We start from the raw sequence: 23,849 nt of genomic DNA on the forward strand, positions 1-23,849 counted from the left end.
CATTGTGTATATGCAGGCTGCGCTTAGAGGTCTTACACCTTTGTTTACCTGGGCTAGGCAGAGATAGATAGATATGTAGATAGATAGATAGAAAGGGCAAAGGTTGCTCCTGTTGATGGTTCAACTGGTGGACTAAGCTGGCAATGGCTGCCATAACCCTCCATAACTGATATGGCAATTAAAAGTGAGCCAGGGCAGCTGCAGTTTGCCTGTTACCAGTTACCAGTTAGCAGTTAGCAGGTTGCCTTAGTTGCCATTTTGTGTTTTTTTTTTCTCAGGTGCAACGCTTTTGGGCATGGCTTTTGTTTTTCACCTTTTGCATATGACGCACATGCCAGAAATAGAATTGTGAGAGGAAAAGATGATGGCGATAATGATGATGAGAAGATGAGATGAGATTTTAAAGGTTGTGCCTTCGTGTAGTCTAATGATGATGTTGTTGTTGTTGCCTTTGCTGTGAGTCTAGGTGTCTAACAATGGCATAGGAATTTTTTTTTTAATATTTACCTGTGAATTAAGAGATAATGACTTGATAAGAAATTGAAATTATTTAGCTGTCCCACCGAACAGATGCTTTTTGTCACCGTAAGTTGTGAGTCATGCCAAGTTGTCAAGAAGATTTCACCAGCTGAAACTGGCCTTAACTAAATAAGTCAAATTTTAAAGTTCTCCCAAAAAAAGAAAACAAGTTCAGGGCATGCAACAGTGGTGTGAGATCATAAATTTATGTAGTGAATTTGTTAATATATTTGGGTTCCTAGCTAATCAGGTGTACTAAGTGCTAAGTTAGAATTAAACAGGTTTCAAAAATGTTTTTTTAGCTAGATCACATAGCCATACTACAAATCGAAGTTTTATTATATAGTTTGTGTGTTACATAACTACGTCTAATTTAAACAATTATATATTTTAATGAAGTATTTATGACATTTCATTATATTACTCATACCAAATTACATTATTTTACTTTATTTTATAATATATTACATTATACTGCTTTTTCATGCATTTATTTTCTTAATAAGAATAAAAAAGTGTATTTTTTGTTATTGCGAATGAACGTTAAAAAGAAATTTATTATAATAATTAGGTAATAATTAAATTTTATGAAATTATATCATTCTTCTTTATTGAAATTGTTTTAATGAAATCTTTCCTCATTAGCCTTAAAAATGAAAAGTAAAAAAACGATTTCGTTCGGTATTGAGTAATGTCAATTAAGCAAATTTTTCGAATTTCGGTATTGTTTTTTCCTTGTTATTAAAATAAATTTTTTTTAAATTTTGTTCTTAAACTTCCTATTTTTTCAAAACCAATTTATTTTGCGTTTTTAGCACATTTGCTCAGTTTTTTATGAGAATATCATTTTGTTTTTGTTTTTAATTATTTCTAAAATTTTTTTTATTTTCAGTTTTTCTAATTGTTTAGAACTTTTGCAGAACTTTTTTAAAACTTGTATTTGCTATTGACAATTTTCCACAAATGTTTCTAATTTATGCCAAATTTTTTTTCGAATTTTCCATGTTTTTCTAAATTTTCAATACTTTCTAAATTTTTTCCTACATAAAAAAGTTTATTTTTTCCTTATTTCGTAAAATATTAATTCAAAATTGTGTTTTTAATGCCAAACCAAAATTTTTCATTACTTTTCGCATTCAATGCTAATGATAAGAGATTTTATTTGAATTGATTTTTTTCAACAATGGAATAAATTTTATTTTAGCATTATTTTTTCTAATTTCAATAGTTTAGTTTTAGTCTCAATCGAGAACGGAAAAACAGGCATTCAAGACGTCTTTTTTGAGGCCTATATAAACAAGAGTGCCTTTTGCTTTACATAAAACGGACTTTGTTTTCCATATTAATACTACGATGTTAATTATTAACGTTATAACTTATTAAGAAATCGTTTTCCACATTTAATTAGTCTCTCATTTGATTACAGAGCAATGCGTCTCGATACAAATTCCAATGTGGACTTTAAAGCCTTCGAATCGAGCCCCAATTCCAGCCCCTCCAGCTCCGCCTCCGCATCAGCCAGTTCCACAAGCAGCACATGTGTAAGATTCTAAATACTCCATTTGATATAAATGAATTTAATTAACTTTCGTGTTTTTTTGTTGTTCATTTGGCAGCTTATCAAATTGGACAATTTGGCCACCTGGGGTGGAACACACAAAACGGACACAAGGCTACCCATAACGGATTACTCCACATTGGGTGGCCCCCGGCACAATCGTTCCCCCTTTCCCCTATCCACAGATGTGAATAATCGCTTTGTTATATGGGATGGCGACCAGACCTGTCTGGATGTGGATGCCATCACAAATTCAAGCGTTGAAAAATTGACTGAAAGCAATATCATATCGGAGCGTATATTTGCCAGGGCAGGAAATCAATTAAAAGACGAATTACTCACAAATTGCACAAAGAATGGTGGTGAGTATATTCGAATTAAGTCATCACATTGACCAAGATTACATTTGGGGTTCTTCTCTCTTTCCGACTTAGAATGCCGCTCTGGTGATGTACGCATCACGCGTGGTTACAATCTGCCAGCCAAATATGTTCTACACACAGTGGCACCTGCCTATAGAGAAAAATTTAAGACAGCTGCCGAAAATACTTTGCATTGTTGTTATAGGTGAGTTGTGATTAATTGATATATCATATTAATGGTTACTAATCCTTCCTTTTCTTTGTCTTTTAGAAATGTTCTCTGTAAGGCCAAGGAACTGAATTTACGTACAATATCAATTTGTAATATTAGCGCCAATCAGAAAAGCTTTCCAGCCGATGTGGCATCTCATATTGCACTACGTACGTAGGAATTAACCATTATAGCTAATACCATTACAATGAAATCTCGATATGACGTACTTTTGTTATAGGAAAAAACTCAACAAAACAAATTTTAAAATAGGTTAACAATTCAATAGATATAACAAAGAATTTTGTGAGCCTCCGCAGATTCGTTATATGAAGGTTTTGCTGTGTGTAAATAAAGAATAATAGGGATAAAAGTACAGGGATAGAAATCTATTTATAGGTTAGATTTAGCTTATAAAGCACAGTGGATCTAGGGTTTTAAAAAGGGAAATTTATGCAATAAGCTGCCCAAAAATTTGGATTAGGAATCATTTAAATAAATTTTAGAATGTACTATGTATAAAAACTAATCTTCAAAGCAAACGTTGCTTATAGAGACATATTAGGATATAAGGTATACGAAAAGTTATAAATTTGGGAAACAATGAATACATTTACAGCATATTGCATACCTTAAGGGGCAAAGTTCCACTATTTAGCGGCCCTAGATTCGCTTTTGTAAAGCAGGAGATTCAGCTATTGTCATTTTCAAATCCAAATCAAGCTGGTTTTTAACATTTTATTCGTTTAAAATTTGTTAAAAATTGAATTATGCAAACATCATCGTTGTTGATAGTTTTATAATTCAAATTCTCTTAATAGAATTTCGGACCGCTATAATTAAAGGCAATTCTTATCTACTTTAAGAGAGGAATTGTTTAATATTTGTCTTAAAATTGTTATGACTTACTTACTTCTCATTCTGCGGTTTGACTTATTTATTATATATGATTCATAAGAGGGATTCATTCTAATGGTGTATATAAGTTAATTGGACGATCGACTCTGGTTTCTGAAAGAAATTGATTCCAAACAAAACAGAAAAATCCCATATATGCGAACTTTTTGAGGAAAATGTTAGTCCAAAAAGTTTTAATATAAATTTTTATAAAACGAATGCATTGAGATCTAATTTATACACTTTTTGGGATAAAAAATTGCAGTAAAAGTAAAAAACGAAACGAATTTGTTTTTAAATTAAAACCTTTTGGTTGTAATCTCGGAGAGAAAAAACGGTTGCTTCTAAAACCATGAATAATCTATTTTGAGACATTTAAAATTTCCCAGCTTCTACTGTATACGAAACTCTATACACATTGGACGCATACGTCACCAACTTTAGTTAGGGATTAATCTAGATACTTAAACTTGAGTACTGACTTAGCTCTTAAAGACTTTAGATATCAGTATAAATAGTTTAAAGACTTATTGATTTATTAACCTATCTATATTTCATCTCTCTTTGTTTTGACAGGCACCATTCGTCGTTATCTGGACAAGTGTCCATTGCAGGTTGTGATATTATGCGTTAGTCCCAGCGAACGTGGTATCTACGAAGTGCTGGCCCCATTATATTTTCCACGCGATCAGCTGGAGGAGCGCAGCGCCCTGTGGCAGCTGCCCAAGGATATTGGCGGTGAATTTGGTGAGCCTCAACATCCGGATCCGGATCGTCAGATACGTATTATACGTAATCCTCAGCATAGCAGTGTCCATATGCGTCATCATCATAACCATTGTCAGGGTGAGTTAATCTGAGTAAATGTCGTCATTAGGGAGAGAGAGAGAAAGATAAAGATGGAAACAAAGAGAGATATTGAAGTGAGATATAGATGGCTCTATCAGCTGCCGATAATGATGTCAATGCTAGGTCTACCGATAAGATAACAAGAACATAAGAAGTATATAGCAAAGCAATCAGTAAAAACAATAACACAACCAGCAACGAGTCGCCATTTCCACATAGATATTTTTAAGGCTTCAGTTACGTTTTCAAGTCGCTTGTGTGCAGGTCGATTACGAATTTAATTGTGCACTATTTGTTGCATAAAAACAACGGTACCAAAAACCAAGAAAACCAAAAAATTTAAGTAAGTTTAATTTGTGGAACAAATTGAATTAGTCGTGATCAAAAAGCTTTTTTCTCCGACTCGTGCTTTTGGCACGTCGCAAAAGTGTAGCCTACTTTTAAGCGGCATGTGTATCTGAAAGATTTAAAATGCTGTCAAGTGTATAATCTCATCTGATGCATATTGCATCTTAGTTTATCTAAGATTATGGGGGAAACAAAAAGAAAACTAAATTGTTTTTGGTCTTATATTTAAATTGTCTTATCTACAGATAGAAAATGTCACTTCAAAAAACGGAGAAAACACAAATCAAACATGTCAAGCAAAGAAAAAACAAACCCAGGGCCTGTTTATCTCAAAAAACGAGAAGAGAGAAGAACAAATTGTATGAGTGGGTGGAGGGAAGGGTGCATGAGATGGGGGGTAGAAGTGAATTCCAGTTTCTCTCTCGCTCAGCTGACTTAACTTGAGCCCGAAAAAATAAATTAAAGAATCATAATAAAAAAAAAAAACAAATCAGTTCAGTTCATCAGAAATTTTGCAGCATTCAAGTTGCGGATAAGAACGAATAAAAAAAAACAGAAGAAACTTTAATATGATAAACAACTCATTTGAGTTTTCATGTAAAATAATAGAGAAATTTAATTCTTAGTTTAAATAAACTAACTTTATTTATTATTACAGCTGACGACGATTCAGACGTTAGTCCCCACGATATGGAGGGAAATAGTTCAGATTTGGAATATGGCAACGGTGCCAGAGATATGAATGGACTTAGCTTGAATTCATATAGCTCAGGACTACAAGCTCAATTGCAGGTAAGCGACTTGAAACTGAGTGTAGAGTTTTTTGATATAAAATTGTATTTATTTTTCTATTTTTTAGCGTGACTTGGATAGACAACATTTGCTTAGCGATCGTCCGCGTAATGGTGTCTATGAGAATGTCATCTCAGAAGGTGTTGAGGGCATAGAGCATCAAGAGAGGTAAGTTGTCCATATCGGATATCATCAGTTCATAAAACAACAACAAAAACAAAGAAACACTACAGTCTATAAACACGTTATAATAGTGGGGGATTGGGGGCGGGGTTAGAGTCACTTCAATGTGCAATATTTATTACAAAAGCATGCCGGAAATATCTTAAGCGTCTAACAAATGTTCCTTTACCATCGCCTTTACCCCTTACTCCGTTTTAGGGTGGGGAGTCGGGGTGGGGGGCCTTTTGTTATTTTGTGTGCTTATGTAAATTTTACACAACATTGGCACGCAAAGTCATCCAAAACTCAAAGCTCAAATGCTTGTCCGGGTCGTCTCCGTTTGTACGGTGTCGGTGTTGGTCTCTCTGACGCTTCCTTCGTCCTGCTCAACACTCTAATTGAATATGCCAAGTGGAAAGTGGCAAGTACACCCCCCCGAAAAAAAAACCCCCTAAGAGTTGATTGCCTGCCTGGTTGTTATTTATCCCGTGACGTCTTGTGACGTCAGTGACGACGCCTTTGGAACAGACGTCATGGCTTGCATGTCAAACCTTTGACCACATTTCCTTTGAATTCTCAATTGTCCAAATTTGATTTGAACCAAAAATAATCTTATTACGTTTTTCTATTATTATTGTTATTGTTTCAATGTGGCTAGAGATAAATATTTATGAACATTTTATAGGTGAATCACACACATCAGATAAAAGGAAATGAAACGTATGTTTTCCATTTCATTCAATGTACGCAGAAAAAGCAAGTCTGTGTCTATTTTGGGAAAGCGAAAGAAAAAATAGAGAAAAGAGAGAGAATAGAAAAGAGAAAATATTTTCTAAATAGCCAAAATATCACACGAAATCCCTTCGTTAATGTTGTTAAGAAAATATTTTGTCACCAAACTAAGTAGTACTGGTAGTACAGGAAATAAAGTACTTATTAACTTAAATGAACCTCAAATGTTTTACAAATTGTCTACTCCAAATCTTCAATTGCATTACAAATAAGTAAGTAACAGTAGAATCCGGTTATAACGACTCCGCTTATAACTTCCGTCCGGTTATAGCGACTAAAGTTCGATGAGTGATTGGTTGGTCCCAATACCAATTTATAACCGGATTCTACTGTATGTTTTTGAGCAAGGTTTTTGAAAGTACTTAGTACTATTTGGTAACTAATTCAGCATTAAGGGCTTAAGAGTTTAATATTCATAGGAATGTATTTTCTTAAACATCAAAGAAATAAATATTTCTGAATCCGAAATGTAAAAAATATGTAACAATGCATTTAACTTATCTCTTTAAATGTCAAAAATTTATTAAAAGGGCTTACGTAGAATTATATTTTAAATCTGAGACTAATGTACATAGAAGCCTACTTTACTGGGAACTATCGTATAATGTACCAATATGGAAAAACTTAGTGGAAATAGAGATTTTAAGGTATCTTAAGTTAGCTTCTTTGTTTTTTTAAGAATATTACTTACACACATTAAGTGATACATTTTTCTACCCAAGCGTTAATTATATATGTTATTATAATATATAACTTTTTACGTCTGAAAAAGTAAACTGTTACACAAAAAATTCAAAATTCATGACCCTCTCAGGACCGAATTAAAATGGGTCCAAACAAAGTATCCACAAAATGTTGTCTATAGGTAACACTGGCCAGTAAAGGGTTAAGAATTTACATTTATATTTGTACATAATACATATGTATGTATATGTGAATCATTATTTTAAAAGCTTTAAGGGAAGATGGTTGAGTAGAGCTTGAAAATTAACGTTATTTTTAGAAACTTTTATTAACATTAAAAAAAAATAAAAAACGTTTTTTAATCTTGTTAGGTTTTTTTTTTAAGTTTTTGTACATAAACACATAATGAAAGAATAATCTGTTTTTTAAATTTGAATAATGAAAAATTTAAAAAAAAATGTCGTAAAAATGAAATCTTCTAAAAAATTTATTCTGTTGTCCATTTAGGCTCTTCTATTTATCCGAAACACAAAAACTTATGAAGTATATTATACAAATATAATATAAATCATTATAATTGTGGCCCGTACTGGAATAAACACAAATCAATTTACAAAATGTCTGAATTTTAAATGTGTCACGCTAAAAAAACTCAGTATTGTTCAGTTTTACAAAGTAATTCGAATAAAAAAATAATTTTAGTACGGGCGATAATCATTATTCTAGTAAAGAATATATAAATATTTAAGATTATTCGATTAGGTAGGTTTTTTTTAGATAATACTAAGCCAAAATAAGAAATTTTGAGATAATTGTTTATTATTCTTCATACAATTTGACAGTAAATTGTTAAAAGCATATATTTTTGAAATCTATTTGTTTCTTAAATCTTCATCTGCATACCTTGTCCCCTTAATTTGATTTATTATTTGAACTCAAAATTGCAAGAATTCTTTATATGTGACTAAACATTCAGAACTCATTACCCTAAAAAAAATAAAACAGGATTTGTTCACGTTGTCAGTTTAATGATGAGAATTTCTTTTGATGTCCCATGTAACCGGATCGAAAATTGTTGCAGTTCATTGAATGAAACCCCTCAAACAACCGCAATCAATAAGAAGAAGAAAAAAACAAGTATGCATTTTGTAGACATTTTGCAATAATTAACTCAATACACATGTAAATACTCATATATAAAGAGGCGTCATCTTTATGGCACAGCTTCCTGTACATTGAATATCTAAATGGTTCAATAAACTTAGCATTTCGCTCTTAATTGGGGTTCACCGTACACACATACATACATACATATGTATTTGTATCTTTTAGTAGTTGTTTGAAAATAGAATTTCGCCATAATGTTTATATCTCTCCCTGTATGTGTGTGTGTTGTTTTTTTTCTGGGTCTTGTTTTATTTTTCTGCGCATTTCACTTAATTCTGACAGAAGCAAACATTTGACTTTGATTTTGTTTTACTGCCATGGTTTGCTAACGGTTTTATATTTTTGTGTCTTTTTTTTGACATTTGTATAAATAAAACGGTTAGCTTCTGGCATGCATATGCATGTCCTTGGGCAATTGCCTCTAACTGATGTCACTCACACAAGCGGCTCCCTCTCCCAAAAAAAACAAAACCCCCCCACAAAAGGCGCAAACTCAAAGAGAGAGAGAGATCAAAACACCGAAAGCGTGACAGATAGAGAGAGAGCTCCAGAGGCGCCACTGCTCTCTCTCTCTCTTATGCATCTTCCTTGTTGTTTTTTTTTTTTTAGCTTGTTGTGGGGGCGGGCGTAGAAAACAAAATCAACTCGCTATTGTACTCAGATGCTCAGTCAAGAGACGCAACTCACTGTGAACGGAGGTCTTTGTGCGTAACCAAGAACAACAACAATAATAACAACAACACCACCAGAGCGTGTGTGTGTGTGTGTTAGTGTATATAGAAAAAAGAAAGAATCAAGTGAAAGAGTCTGTTTGTCTCTGTGTGCAAATTTAAGTGAGAGCAAGACGTCAATTTACAAAAAAAAAAATATAAAAATTCTTTTGAAAAAAAAAGAAAATCAATCAAGAAAAAAATCATCTAAACAGCGGCTTCCTTATTGCCTTAAGTCTACCAAAAATAATAAAACGAGAAAAACTTTTAACAAATCAGCTTAAAAGAAAATCAATAAAAACTAATTGGTGTTAAAGCCCACCTACAACCTCCCTATACACACACACAAACACATTTATATATATATATTTATATATACCAACACTATGACAACTATGCTAGAAGGAATGACGTCTATTGACTTGGGTTCAAGTCCCATGCAAGAGACCACAGGCGATATAAACGACAGTTTGCCTGATGAGCTCATGGAAACGCCAGAAGAAAGGTAACCAACCAACCAACCCATCAGAAATAACAACAAAAGCAACTACAACTAGCATAAAATGAAAGGAAATCAATTTCATTTTCAAATTGTGTCAGTCACGCAGTGCCTCTATATATCAGTTTGTCGTTCACTCATTCACTCACTCAGTCAGTCAGTTAGTCAATTAGTCAGTCAAAGTCAACAATATTTTCTACTCTATAAATGGCCTAAAGCAACTAACAAAAGGCAAGACCATTGAATTTATAGCTAAATATGTGTAATTAATCGTAAAAAACTAAATTTAGCCACCACATAGTGTGATAATAACAAAAGCCATTTATAATTTATAAAAATATATCACAAATTAGATCTTGGGAAATATAGAAAACGCGCCAAATAGTCTCTTATAACTCTTAGATCCCAACCCAGAGTTAAAACTGTAGGAAAACTAGCGTAAAGATAGTTTCAACAAAGACTTTGATGATAAGCTTGTTCTAAAAGTCGCTTCCCTAGTTAGTCATTTCAATTAAGATACTTTTATGATTTAATCATTGAGTTAAGCTAGGTAATTACACTATTAGTTAGTTAGTCTATTAAAAAAGGGTGTCACAAAGTCGTCTAATCACATAGAAAATCACTTTCTGTTCTAGTTACGTCAGACTTAAAACAAATAAATATATATTTTTTTGCTCTGATTTTAATGTATATTGAAAATATGGTTTTTGGTTATAAAAATAGCCTTATATAGTGATATAATCACAAGTTGTAACCTCTGTTATCCTCTGTGTCTCCCTCTCCTCCTTTAATTTATTAGATGGATTAGCATTAAATATGTATAAATTATATTTGTTTTGAGTATTACATTTTCACACGAATATATGTGACGAGAGAGAGAGGGGAAGTCAAGTAAAGGGAGGGCGAAGAAAACGCCGCATTCGTATCTTTAGAAAAGTCATCTTTAACGTCATAATGCGTCACTTTGCCGGAAAGGCAAAGTATCTTTATTATCTATGACTTTATCTACTCGAGCCACTGTGCAGAATAATAATAATTTTATTATTATTAATTGCGGTCATCTAAAGACAAGCTCTTCTACTCGCTCTCTCTCTCTCTCTTCAGTTCGGAGACGTGTGTCTCTTTGTAAAACTGTTAATCACGTTCATCAATTAGCACAAATTTCACACAGAATCGATTAGTAGTTAGTCAGCAGCCCTTCCCTCCCTCTTTTCCTTCATCTAATCATCATCCAATCGATCGATCTGACTCAATGGGTGCCTCATATATGCGCACTTAGCAATTGCATTGAGCAAACCAAAACGAAAACACAATTTTTATTAGCCTTTCGAATGGTCTAGGTCATTTTATTTGCCTTATACTTATACATATATGTATGTATAAACAAATAAACATATAGTACCAGAGACAAATATTAAACGTACCAGACAATCTGTGAAATGAATTTTAAACAGCACTAATAAAATATTTTAAAGTGTGAGAAGAGTAGAAAAGATTCCCTTGTTAGCTTTACTTATTTTTAATGTGCAAATTTTCCATGGAAATTCTTCTAAAAACTTTTATTCGTCTAATATCAACAACTGTTTTGTACGATTCTCAATTGACTCATATTGAATTAGTTTTAATTTTTATTTACAAACAAATTAGTGGTACAACTGTATTTTGCCGGCTCCCCGAAAAGTATGCTTCAAATATTACAAAGTAGTACAAAAAAAATGTGAAAATGACTTCTAGTAAATGTTTTTGTTTTTTTACACACAAGTTAATAAACAAGAATGTAATTATTTAATGTAAATTTTAGTATTTCAAATATTAATAATAATTACCCTTTTTAATGTTGTAAATTGTATATAAAGTATGACCCAGATCTAAAAATAAATAAATTTGGAAAACCCGATTAACGTTCGAAAAGGCAAATCTGTAAAATCCTATATAGCATAGATAGTTTATACACCTAGACCCCGCTTTGCGTCGTTTCGTTTTGCGTTTTTTCGAAGTTGCGTCGCTGCTTTATTAGTACTAATTTTCACTGTGCGTCGTTAAATTCTCGTTGTTGCGTTGTCTTGAGTTCGACTGCTTAACTTTTTTTTCCTTATCAGCCATTGTGGCAACGCCAATATCAACTTTTACCAACATTGCCTTTGAATTTTTGTCAGTTTTACGTTTTTCAACATTGACATCTAGCTTACCTACTTCTGTTTATAATTGCGTCTTGATATCAAAAAAGAAATGTTCGTAGAACAGTGTTTATCCTCCAAACAAATTTCAAAAGCGATGGGTCTGATTGACGAAGCAATGGAGAATTTTTATAAAAAACGATCCTGACAATGACAGAAGTTTTAAGGTATCCCAGGCGGTAGCTGCAAACATCAACTGCTACCAAGAAATTTATTTAAATTTACAAAAAAAAGCTATTCACCATACTCTGGACAAATTTTTGGTGAACGAAGCCACTAAAAACTTATAAAGATAAATAATTGAATAGGTTATTTTGATTTAATGGAAGCAATTTTTTTTTTAATGAATGAATGCAATAATATTTTTGTTTTTAAATGTTTACTTTGTTCAATTTTTCTTTCTAGAAATTAGTATTTTTTATGGCCCGGGAACCTATCTTTGATCTTTCCATGGTTGCCTATAGAAAATCTTAATTCACTTTGCGTCGTTTCAGTTTGCGTCGTGTTTTTTTGGAACGTATCCCCAACGCAAAGCGAGGTCTAGGTGTATACACTAGGGCAAAGAATATCTAATTTATTAGATATTTATATATACTTTTGTATGCAGTAATAATAAATAAAGGCGTCAATATAAAGTAGAGCTGTAAATGTCATCAAAGTCGAAAATTGTGAATCTAAAAATGAGACCTAAACTTTTCTTTAGCTGTGCAATACATCGTAGAGCAGAAGTACCTTTTCTAAACATTTTTTAAGCCTTATGGCTTCTCTATATGATTAATAATCTCCTTCGAATATCTTCTCCTTGGTCTGATTTGTCCAAAGTAAAGTTTTTAAACAAAAGGTTTGAATGAGATCAAAGGGTTCGCCTTATCACAAACTATATGTATTTTCTGCATCCAAGCCCAAAAAATAATGCAAATTGGCAGCTTCAATATCAGCACACTCAAAATAGCATCTTAGCACTAAAAAAATGTCATTTTTGTTTACCTGTGTTGTTAATAGTGACTAAATTTAGATAATATAAACACAGAACGAAAATAAACTTAAAGTTATAAAAATTACAAACCTATAATTACAGATACAGATTACAATAAACTTTAATGACCAACTAATTAATGTGTTAGGGATTTTTGTCATTGAGTCATTTATTTGAGTTAATAACAAATATTCAGTTAAAGTAAGTTAAGTAACATTAAGAGTCGTAGTAACTCGTCGATCATTAAAGAAAACTATCTAAGTATATAGTACATAAGTACATAAATAATAGTACTTGAAGAATTTTGTAAATTATAAATTTTTAAATAACTAATAAACAGATAAGTCAGAGGCAGACAGAGAGGAACTTTGCCCCCTAAGGTACTTAATAATTTGAGATTGTTAACTCACTAATCAATAAGTAAGGCAGAGGCAGATCTGGGATCTTAAAATTAGAAAGCTTTGCCCCCTAAAGTATGTAATAACCAGACCAAAAATTTTTTCTTTTGAAACCTATAAAGAATTTTTGGAATGTCCTGTGAAATAATCCTCTTAAACAATTTTAAAGTTACAAGTTGAACAGAAATTTTGAAATTTGTTGAAGAAAATTAATACTTTTATAGAATATTGCATACTTTAAGGAGCAATATCTTTCCATTTCATAGTTCTGTTGAGGTTAGGAAACTAACAAGACTCTAGAAGTTGAAGTGGATTATAGAAAAAACTTTTACTTGGCTCTAAAAAACTGTTCTATATTGTTATTAACTTTTGTGTTTATCTCTTTCGTTTTACTTCAGATACGAACGCCTTCTGAGACGAGCTCAGGTGGAGGATTTAAATGAGGTATCTGGCATTGGTTGCCTCTATCAGAGCGGTGTTGATCGTCTGGGACGTCCCGTGATTGTTTTCTGTGGCAAATGGTTTCCCGCTCAGAATATTGATCTGGAAAAGGTAATATTATAGACATTAAGTTGAAAAGTTCCTAACTGATGACATTTTTTTTGCAGGCTTTATTGTATTTGATCAAATTATTGGATCCCATCGTTAAAGGAGACTATGTTATTGCCTACTTCCATACACTAACATCCACAAATAATTATCCTTCACTGCATTGGCTGCGTGAGGTCTACAGTGTATTGCCCTACAAGTGAGTAGAGATATTATGAGTATTAAATGGATACAAATGGATATTTATTGTTTATGGGTTTTCGTCTCCTTTTAGATACAAAAAGAATCTGAAAGCCTTTTATATTGTGCATCCGACATTCTGGACTAAAATGATGACCTGGTGGTTCACGACATTTATGGCACCTGCTATTAAGGCGAAAGTTCACTCGCTGCCTGGTGTAGAGCATTTATATTCGGCCATAACCAAAGATCAATTGGAAATACCCGCCTATATAACAGAATACGATATGGCGGTAAGTTTAATAAGTTTAATTATTATAATTTTCTTAATATTTATTATAATTTCTTGCAGACCAATGGCCTACATTATTTTAATCCTGTGCCGACTGCCTCGTAGATGGCGGCCATTGTTGCTGTCTAAAAGACAGTGAATACCCACTAAAATACACACACACACTTACACATAGATACATACAATCTAATGGAAGTTTTTTATAGATTTTATAGAATGTATTGTATATTTTGTTTGTTTTTACTAAGAAAAGAAAAAAAAAATCTGTTTGTTGACACGCTAAAAATAGGAGAAAAAAAAAACAAAAAAAAAAAACAAATTCTTATGAAATGCATGGAAAATTAGTTAATTAGTTTTTTTGGCAACGATTTAAGAAATTGATTGACATTTCATATATAGAAAAGAATAATATGTTGGATTAGCATGCTGAACAAAAAAAAATGAAAGAGAAGATAAAAAAAACAAAAACCATTCAATTCAAATGCAAAAAAAAATATATATATATATTGTTAGTTATCTTTGCAATTACAAATTGTATTATTAAATGTATTTGGAATAGAACGAAAAAGCAGCAGCAGTTTGAAACCCCCGATATATATATAGAGATATATACAAAACAAACACAAAAACATACGTACTTACCAAAACAAAAAATTCAATTGTATTTATATATATACATTATATACATATACTACAAATATACACCATATAAAATGAAATAAAAAAGAAAAAAAATGTTAAAGTTGCAGACAAATGGTAAATGGGGGGACTACACCCCTCTAGTTCCCTCCCACACACACACACACAGAGACAGACAGAGAACAGCAAGCGCAAAAAGTCCTTTTGTAGATACATATTTAGAGATACGAGCTCACCGAAAAAGCTATGGAATTCCTCCCCCTCTCGACGCCCCCTTAAAGCCCCCTTCAACGAAAACCAAAACACCAATATGTTTAAAATAAAATGTTTATAATAATTATAAATAAAACAACCAAAAAAAAAGAACCTAAATTCAAAAACACGTCCTTGTTAATCTTCCAAGCACATTTTAAGCTCAATCAAAACCAAAAAAAAAAATTAAGAAAAACAATTAACTACCAAAATTAATATAGAAAATTCTCCTAAAAAAATTCAAAGAAAAAAAAAAAACCTCTCCCTTTTTTCGTCTTGAAATGCACAAGCAAAATTCGACTTAAACCAAAAAAAAACATTTAACTAACTATAAATAACTTTATATTAAATCAATTTTATGGCACTTGCAGGCAAAAACCAATTCTTAAACTAACAAAAATTTTTAAAAATAAATAATTTATTTCAAGCCGTTTGCCGTTTGCCAATGCCGTTGCAGATAATTCAAATTAAAAATGCACTCAGGGATTGATTTAAACACCAACAAAAAAAATAAAAACAAAAACCAAAAAGAAGAAGATCATAAAAAAAAACAAAATGGTAAATATTCTTAAGCTTTTTTGGAACCACACAACATCAATACACACACACACACAAACACACACCATGCAAATTACCTTTTTGCCTAAATAGTATAGAGAAAAATAGCATATATACTTATATTTGGCAGCCTGGCTAGTATGTACCTTAAAATCAACAATTGTAGACTAACTAAAAAAAAATAAACATTCTCCAAAATGCATCATACACACACTCAAAAGAAAAGGAAAAACCAAACATATATATACATATATGCCAAATACATATATTTTTAAACCACTCTCACCTGATTCCATCTAAGCAAAACTAAACAACAACAAAAATCATTAAAAAAACAAAATTTGTAGCCTAGCAACAACAACTAAAATAAAAAAAAAACAAAAGAAACAAGTTAATATATGAAAAATGTATGCTAAAGCTTAAAACAAAAAACAAATTGTTATTAAACGATATAAGAACCACCTAAACTAAAAACTAAACTAAACTAACAAAAACAAAAAACTAAAAACAAATTTAGAAAAATTCACTTAAAAAAATTCCCCCCAAGTTATGCCAAGTGTTCCTTCTTTCTAAAACAAAACAAAACAAAAAACTAAAACGTAAAAAAACAAAATTGTATTCATTATCTTTTAAATATCTGTAGATAAATCAAATCTAATATCTTCTTAATATATATATATATACATATTAACAAAACAAAAAAAATCCTTGCTTTAGTGACAAAAACAAAACAAAAAAACAAAATTTAAAAGTTGAAAGTACCTTGATAAAAAAAACAAAAGAAAATTCTGCAATTGGAATTTTTGTCTTGATTTTTTATATATATACATATATAAACTTAGTAAAAAAAAAAAAAAAATTTCCTATATATAAAAGAAAAGAAATTTATATAGTTGTTAAAGAATCTTGGCACAACAAAACAGCGTTAAATTATTAAGTTTAGGTCCAGCTCCAAAAGATTTTTGAAAGTGTTTGAGTTTTTTATGAGTTTTTTCTTTTCTTTTCTTTTGTATATACTAAGTAAAATTGGTAATAAAGAAAACATACGCTTTCGTTAAAAATAACAAACTAAATGAATTTTATATATTTAGATAAAATCAAAGGCAAAATTCCATATTTGTTTAGGAATTTGGTTAAAAATAATAACAAACTAACATATATTTAGGCATAAACAAGGCAAAACCAATATTTTCGGATTGGAATTTTTAGCTATGGTAATCACAAATGCTTATATTTGGTTTGGATCTATTGGATTATCAATTTGATATTTTTGGAATCGGGTATATATTTCTCCTTGTATTTATCAAACAATTGTTCCAATTCAGTCATAACCTTGGCATGAATTTCTTCTACATAGGCTGGATCGGGTTGAGAACTCTTTAAGACATCTATGGGAGAACCCACTAGAAAGAAAAACAAAGAGTTTAAAAAAAGATATATATAAAAATATATAGAAACAACTTACCAACTTGCACAATAGGACGACGATAGGGTAGAAAACCAAAAGTATAATTAAAGAAACCACGACCAACTGGAATCAAAGGTGAAATGCCAGTAAATTTTTTCACAAAATCTTGAATTTTGCGTAAAATTGAATTTGGAGGATTTGCCACCTGATTGAATATATCAACTTCACCAAATGATATGCTGGGGACTATAGAGGAACTATACATAAAAAGAAAAAAGAAAAACAAATATTAACTGCCATTCTATAAACTTATTTTTCATACCCCCTCACTTACCCCGTACGTATAGCCATTTTAACGAAACCTTTGCGATTCTTTAGGGTCAATATATAACGTCCAGGATGTGAATCCAGTGCCTCTTGGGCTCCACCCACTAAGATAGCCACCGCATTGGATGTGAAACCATCACGATTATCTTTATGCTTGGGATCATTTGATTTGGTTAGAAAATAGACCAAAGACTCTTTGGAAACTGAAACCAAACCCCACCAACGTAGCAATTCACGTAGAATTGGTGTCTGAAAATGCTGATCGAGTGTACCAACTTTGGGACGAATTTTGGGAAACAATTCGAGCCACTTAGTTATGTCCAGGCCCATGTTAATGCAAATCCCAGTGCTAAAAATAAGACAGGCCAAAACGATAAGATAATGTATTTTGATTTCATTTCGTCAAGTATGTAGTTGGCTAGGTATGTGATTATATTCTTACCCTAAAATGCCATGGGGGAAACTGGCTAGGATATAGTTACGATTGGCTGGCAAATCGGCTGTCTTAACCAATTCAACAGGAAAATAATTGCGATAGTTGCGATAAATGGAATTAGTACGATTGATCATCCAGCTAAAAATGTTTCATAGATTAATTTTAAGAGTTATATACAGAAGAAAACTTACTTAAAACTTACCCATTGCCATCCATGGCGGAATAAGTGCGCTTATGATCAAAATATGAATAAATAAGATAGAGCACAATCAAAGCTCTTAAAAACAAACTGCCATAGATCTAAAAAAGAAAAACATGAATGAGAAATATTTTTTACTAAATCTTAAGTACTTACAAAAAGTAGAGCCACAATTATCACTGATACTATGGGCAGTAGGAAAAAGGACCAGGTAAAAAAGGCAGTGACCAAAATTTGTAAACGCCGCTGAAGCGGCACCTGAAGTGGAGCCCATTCGATTTTCATAATTTCTAGTTACTTTTCAGTCAGCGTCTCTTTGACAACTAAACGGAGAAAAATTTAAACAACTTGTACTTATCCTTATCGAAAAAGAACTCTTGCCTATATAACAATCTCAAATCGGTTTCGAGAGCCTCATTCACACACACACACACACACAGACATTTCAAACTGATTAGGCTGAACCCAAAAAGATAAGTGTCAGATTAAAGAAGAACCCCCCATGTAAGGCAAGTAAACTAAAAGTAAAATGTTATATGGGTAATTTAATTTTTATCACAATTTACAATTACTTCATAAAAATCGAAATTTAAAAATCAATGATCAATTACTTATCTGCTTTGTTTTATTATTATAACCCAAACGATAACAATTGATATTATTGAGATGTAGTAAAATGAGGAAACTTGAACTTTAGCCAATTTGTGATTATAATTTTGAAATCTTTAGAAATATTTTTGCTAGTTCGCAACAGTTGTCAGCCAATAATGTCTGCTATAGCTAAATTGTGCGTAGACATTTTCTGATAAGAGTTAATGCTTTGCTTTTGTTGATAAGCAAACAAAAAAAGTGAACTAGAGCGTCTTAATAGAAATTTTGCTGATTCATTTTACATGTTGAAATCGACTTATCTTTTCACATATTCAATAATCATATTCATCAGTCTATGTAATCAAAACTTGTTCTAGCTTATAAGTAATTGTAATTGGCTGATCAGTTATTAGGTAATTGCTAAAGTCCATGTGTCCCCATGACTCACAATTATATATAATTTGTTGTATGTTTTTTTAGTGTTTTATTTATGTTTATGCGTCTGTCTGGTGGTGCACTTAAAAATTCGACCCCACTCACGTACACTTTTATTTGAACTGAAACAATTAAAAGTGTTTCATTATGACTAAACCAGGGAAATTAAATGAAGTCACATACAGGCAAAACAAGTTATTTGCCATCATTTGCATGAATTAAATTTGCAAAGTGGTATTTAACATTACCATAAAGCTTTATTATACTTTAAAATTATTTATTTTTGTTCAATTTATTTAAACGTCAAAATTTTGCAGTTATTATTATTTTACATTTATTTTAAAATAGCCCGCCCAGTGAAAATTTCCCAGACTCAAAATTCCCATGCTTACCAACACTGTGATGCAGTAATCGGTAATCGAATAGCTATCGTTATCATTGCTCATCTCTTGTGTCAGGTGCTGCGCTTCCACCAAAAACAAAAAAACACGAAAAACAAAAACAAATTTGCAATTCCAAAACATAAACAGTTGATGTCCGCTATTGTAACATAATGGAAGTCGATGCCGAGCCGCAAGATCAAGATCCGCATACCGCAATTTACGACGATAGCCTAGATTTTGGATTCTACAACATGGCCCATGGCATGCTCATGGAGATTAGTGATGAGCTGCGAGAAAAGTTCGGGTCGCAGGGTCGCCTAATGTTATCCCAACTAAATAGAATCTATCTTGCTGCCCGGAGTAGTGAAGTTAGTATGCCAACAAAAATGTAAATAACAGACTTAATTCAAATTCATTTACATAGATGATGCGTTTCGTGGAAGCTCTCAATGTGGTGGACAGCAAGGAAATGCAAACCCATTTGGTTAATATAGTGAGTATTCACAGTATATCACACTAAAATGGGGTAGACTTCATTTTGCGTAATGACAAGAGGCGCATTGCCTCAATTACTACTGCGTCATTAATGAAAATAAAAAAATTTGTAGATACCTACATACATATGTATAAACATTTGTACATATATATTTATATATATATATATATATATATGTATGCACATACGATTTATATGTAAAAATTGAATTCTGTTGCCGCTGTTTGCCTTGGCTCCTCTTTGTTTATCGCCTCATCTAAGCGAGAGACAGAGAGGGAGAGTGTGATAGAATGAGTGGGTGTGAAAGAGAATGTTTTGCCAAAAATTACAAAAAAGGAAGGAACAAAAAACAAGCCATAGTAATTCATTGTTTATTTTGATGAAATTAATTAAATGATGTGATTTTGTTTTCACTGAAAACTCTATTTAAAACCAAAAGCATCATTTTGTCATATGCAATTACCATTCAATAGAACATTACTCATACGCCTCGTGGACCGACTCTCGCTCTCGATTTAGCTGGACATGAACTTGGCCAAATGCCAAATATATCATTCTTTTTGCGTATTTCCTGAAATGTGCGTTCATTAATTCACCTTGGTGGGGCAAACGGCGCTTTATCAATCTAAATCTAATCAAACTTTAATAAACTAAATAATGCCAACGGCTTTATCTTTTACCATAATAAGAAATAATATAAGCAGCACTTTAACTCCCTCTCTCTCTCTCTCTGCTTTCTCCCATTCCCTCTGTTTATTTGGGCAAACAGCTGCCGGTTGTAAATAAGAAACCCCCGAAAATAATGCAAGGATTCACTCTCTCGCGCCTGGCTAAACAGCTGTTCAAGCGCACTCTCTCTTTCCACCCTGTTATGGGCATACGCTCTCTTGTCAATCAACCCCCTTGAATCCTTCGAGGCAAAACTTCGAGGGTTGACCGGGAAAATGGAATGTGAATCGTTTTAATTCCTTCGTCATACAGAACGAAGTTTTATTGAGTTTTACATAAGGACACAAGCCAGTAGTTTGTTTTTTAGTTGTCAGTTATCAGAGAAAATAATAAAATTTCGTACTATGTACGCGGAACTATATCGGTAATAGGAAAATAAAGGAATCTCTTTGATTTGCATCCATTGCAATTTAGTTTTCTGTATATTTTGTTTTTAGTGCACGCAAACGTTGGTATGAATCCGCATGGCCAGGACCTAGTTTCTGGCGGGGAGTTCGTAATGAGCCATTGCCAGCGGTTAACTATCTTTCATATCCGGCGGTGAGTTCTATGACCTAAATAAATGGCTATTTTTGGTGTCTACACACATATAGAGAGAGAGACCAAGACGCAATACGGCCTGGATGCAGCTGCTTGGTTGCTGCTTGGGTCGGTTTGATGGGTGATGGGTGGCGAAAAAAGAAAAGTGCAAAAACATTGTAATATTTACACACACTGAGAATAAGCAAATTGTGCAAACAAAGAGTATATACAAAGGCAAAAAGTCATCATACTCAACGCAAAAGAAATATATATATATTTAGTTTTCTTTAAAAGATTCATCATGACGGGGGGCACGCACTATTTTCGCCTAGCGACAACCTTGACTATGAAAGCTGCGGCTGTGCAACAAATTTCAAATTATGTTGCCCCTGGAAGCTAAGATTATGATTTCTATTTCTAGAATTTTGATCAACCGGATGGACAATCCTTGACCCCACTGACCATGGCCGCCATGTCGGGCAATGTGACTTTCGTCAAGACTTTACTCTCCCACTATGACGTGGACTTGGAGAGGGAATGTAATGTGATCTTTGATGGTTTAGTTGTTTATGGTGCTACTGCTCTTTGGGTAGCTGCTGGAATGGGACACTTGCAGATTGTTAAAATGCTAGTCCAGGCCGGAGCGTCTATTAATCATAATACCAAGGCGCAATCATCGCCCTTAAGAGCTGCTTGCTATGAGGGTAAGTTTTTGTGAGCTCTAGAAAAGGTCTTCAATTGATTGATTTCTGTAATTGTTTAGGTCGTTTGGATATTGTGGAATTTCTTATTGACAATGGAGCCGATGTAAATGCCACAAATCTATTTAACAACAACACTCTGATGATCGCCGCCTATAAAGGTCATGCTTTGGTGGTCAAGACTCTGCTGGAAAACGGAGCACGGCCCGATGAGCAGGCCTTGTGTGGGGCCACCGCTTTGCATTATGCTTCGGAAAGTGGTCATTTGGATGTGGTTGAAGCTTTGCTGGATCATGGAGCTACCTTAAAGAAGAATGAACTGGGTCTATCGCCAGCCTTGCAGGCAGCAGATCGTTTGCATGATCGTGTCGTCGCGGCATTCCTAGAACGTCCTGGCCTAATGTCGCAGGAAGAGAAAATATTGACTTTAGAGCTAATTGGAGCCACATATGCTAATGATAAGTCCAGATATGATATCAATATGGCCTATACCTATCTATTAAGGGCCATGGAAATGCGTTACTCCGATCCACGTAATGTCATACGCAAGAAGGTGGAACCCCCCGTTCCGGCCTATGACAGTTGGTTTGAGACTGAGAATTTGCCCGAATTGCTGGCCATCAAATTGAATCATCATTCCATACATATGGAATCATTGGCCATACGAGAACGCATCTTGGGACGCAATAATCCGGAAGTTCCGCAGGCAATTATATATCGCGGTGCCGTCATGGCCGATCATGGACGTTTCGAACAGTGTCAAGTGCTTTGGAATTATGCAACCGATTTGCGTATGATAAATAATGTAAGAGAAATCATATTTAAATGTTTTCGGAACCACTAATTATAGAATTTTGTTATTTTTTAGGTCTCTGTGGAGCGTGACTTGTTGCGTTTTGCGCAATTATTTGCCCAAATCTTACGCGGGGACAATCATAAACTAACTTTGGATAATGTGTTACCCATTCTCGATAAGTGCCAGCAGGAGATACAAATAAATAAGTGTAAATTAATAAGTGCCAAACCCAATACCTGTGCCAGTCTCGTCCAAGATCAGAACAATCAAAACTGCATAACCGCATTGTATTTGATCAAAGCAGTGACCCAAATGGCCCGACGTCGCAAAGATCAGGATATCAACGAGGAGCAAATTCAACAATTGTTCCTGATTGTACGCAAATTTGTACAGAACGATACCCGAATGTCGGATGGTCAGACTTTGCTGCATCTCGCCGTAAATGGTGTGACAGCCGTGGATGAGTTCTTTACCAGTGATATGTGTAGATTTCCCTGCTATGCCACTGCCTTGGTCCTGGTGCACTGTGGTGCCTCGACAAATGCTGTGGACACGAATCGTAATACTCCATTACATATATTGGTGACCAAGATACATCCATCCCATGATCGTCAGTATGAGATGGCACGCATATTGGAATTGTTTGTCGAAGCTGGTGCCCATTTGGATGCAGTTAATGCCAGTGGTCAGACAGCTGCTGTTGCCTGTAAACAAGGTCAGTAAGAGTCATTTAGATATACAAAGTTTATCTAACATATAACTTTTTCTCTCTCCTTAGCTTCTTTGGTCAATCAATTGCAAACCTATCAAAATGCTCATACCAGTTTAAAGTGTTTGTCTGCTCGCACCATTGCAACAAACAGATTGAGCTTTAAGGGATTGATACCCACCCAATTGGAGGCTTTCATTCAAATGCATAGTGTAAACAAAGTCATACCATAAAGGAACAAACAAAAAGCAAAGAGAATTTCTCGAATTTAGCTACTTAAATTAGCCAAACTGTAAAAGGAAAAACGTGTATTGAGGTTTTAGATGAATTTTTTTTCTTCATTAATCTCTTTTTTGGATACACAATTCATGTTTTATTTATTTACACACACAACATTTTGACTGACTGTTTTACTTTTCTTAAAATTTAAATTTTTCTATATATACATAGATATATATATTATGTATGTTTTTCTTGTCTTGTAACTCTAATCCATATTTTTATGTAAAAAATTATGTTTTTTTTTTTGTACAATTTTTTCTATAT

At 33.0% G+C, this 23,849-nt stretch overlaps 3 protein-coding genes across 5 annotated transcripts; 2 read left to right on the top strand and 1 right to left on the bottom strand.

The window, feature by feature from the left end:
• Window positions 1-1,945: 1,945 nt before the first annotated feature.
• On the top strand, window positions 1,946-14,738 carry LOC6640010 (protein GDAP2 homolog). Of its 2 annotated transcripts, XM_023182079.2 has the most exons (11): window positions 1,946-2,060; window positions 2,136-2,439; window positions 2,512-2,644; window positions 2,711-2,820; window positions 4,124-4,393; window positions 5,403-5,536; window positions 5,604-5,704; window positions 13,500-13,653; window positions 13,710-13,849; window positions 13,925-14,123; window positions 14,183-14,738. In XM_023182079.2, the coding sequence occupies exons 1-11, from the start codon at window positions 1,950-1,952 to the stop codon at window positions 14,225-14,227; spliced, it is 1,701 nt and encodes a 566-aa protein (XP_023037847.1). In that variant the 5' UTR covers window positions 1,946-1,949; the 3' UTR covers window positions 14,228-14,738. The 2 variants fall into 2 exon arrangements, with proteins under 2 accessions (XP_023037847.1, XP_015034229.1); XM_015178743.3 differs by lacking the exons at window positions 1,946-2,060; window positions 2,136-2,439; window positions 2,512-2,644; ... (2 more) ...; window positions 5,403-5,536; window positions 5,604-5,704 and adding an exon at window positions 9,025-9,556 and having other exon boundaries at window positions 14,183-14,600.
• Window positions 14,739-16,620: 1,882 nt separating this feature from the next.
• LOC6640009 (2-acylglycerol O-acyltransferase 2) lies at window positions 16,621-18,257 on the bottom strand. Its single transcript, XM_002063017.4, has 6 exons — window positions 18,098-18,257; window positions 17,945-18,042; window positions 17,749-17,880; window positions 17,314-17,655; window positions 17,037-17,236; window positions 16,621-16,974 (listed from the first exon to the last, which is right to left on the bottom strand). The coding sequence occupies exons 1-6, from the start codon at window positions 18,224-18,226 to the stop codon at window positions 16,817-16,819; spliced, it is 1,059 nt and encodes a 352-aa protein (XP_002063053.1). The 5' UTR covers window positions 18,227-18,257; the 3' UTR covers window positions 16,621-16,816.
• Window positions 18,258-19,408: 1,151 nt separating this feature from the next.
• LOC6640007 (protein fem-1 homolog B) lies at window positions 19,409-23,663 on the top strand. 2 transcript variants are annotated; one of them, XM_002063015.4, is made up of 6 exons: window positions 19,409-19,718; window positions 19,775-19,843; window positions 21,519-21,801; window positions 21,861-22,603; window positions 22,667-23,309; window positions 23,373-23,663. In XM_002063015.4, the coding sequence occupies exons 1-6, from the start codon at window positions 19,521-19,523 to the stop codon at window positions 23,534-23,536; spliced, it is 2,100 nt and encodes a 699-aa protein (XP_002063051.2). In that variant the 5' UTR covers window positions 19,409-19,520; the 3' UTR covers window positions 23,537-23,663. The 2 variants fall into 2 exon arrangements, with proteins under 2 accessions (XP_002063051.2, XP_023037867.1); XM_023182099.2 differs by lacking the exons at window positions 19,409-19,718; window positions 19,775-19,843 and adding exons at window positions 20,888-20,939; window positions 21,013-21,115.
• The last annotated feature ends 186 nt before the right edge of the window (window positions 23,664-23,849 follow it).

This window comes from Drosophila willistoni (assembly GCF_018902025.1).
Source record: "Drosophila willistoni isolate 14030-0811.24 chromosome 2L unlocalized genomic scaffold, UCI_dwil_1.1 Seg196, whole genome shotgun sequence".
Classification (NCBI taxonomy): Eukaryota; Metazoa; Arthropoda; class Insecta; order Diptera; family Drosophilidae; genus Drosophila; species Drosophila willistoni.

Coding starts and splice junctions, on each gene's coding strand:
- LOC6640010 (XM_023182079.2), top strand. CDS start 1,950: ATGCGTCTCGATACAAATTCCAATGTGGACTTTAAAGCCTTCGAATCG. Junction 2,440..2,511: donor AAATTGCACAAAGAATGGTG/GTGAGTATATTC, acceptor TTTCCGACTTAG/AATGCCGCTCTGGTGATGTA. Junction 13,850..13,924: donor TACAGTGTATTGCCCTACAA/GTGAGTAGAGAT, acceptor GTCTCCTTTTAG/ATACAAAAAGAATCTGAAAG.
- LOC6640009 (XM_002063017.4), bottom strand. CDS start 18,226: ATGAAAATCGAATGGGCTCCACTTCAGGTGCCGCTTCAGCGGCGTTTA. Junction 17,881..17,944: donor TCCGCCATGGATGGCAATGG/GTAAGTTTTAAG, acceptor AAACATTTTTAG/CTGGATGATCAATCGTACTA. Junction 17,656..17,748: donor TTCCCCCATGGCATTTTAGG/GTAAGAATATAA, acceptor TCTTATTTTTAG/CACTGGGATTTGCATTAACA.
- LOC6640007 (XM_002063015.4), top strand. CDS start 19,521: ATGGAAGTCGATGCCGAGCCGCAAGATCAAGATCCGCATACCGCAATT. Junction 19,844..21,518: donor AAACCCATTTGGTTAATATA/GTGAGTATTCAC, acceptor TTCTATTTCTAG/AATTTTGATCAACCGGATGG. Junction 22,604..22,666: donor ATTTGCGTATGATAAATAAT/GTAAGAGAAATC, acceptor GTTATTTTTTAG/GTCTCTGTGGAGCGTGACTT.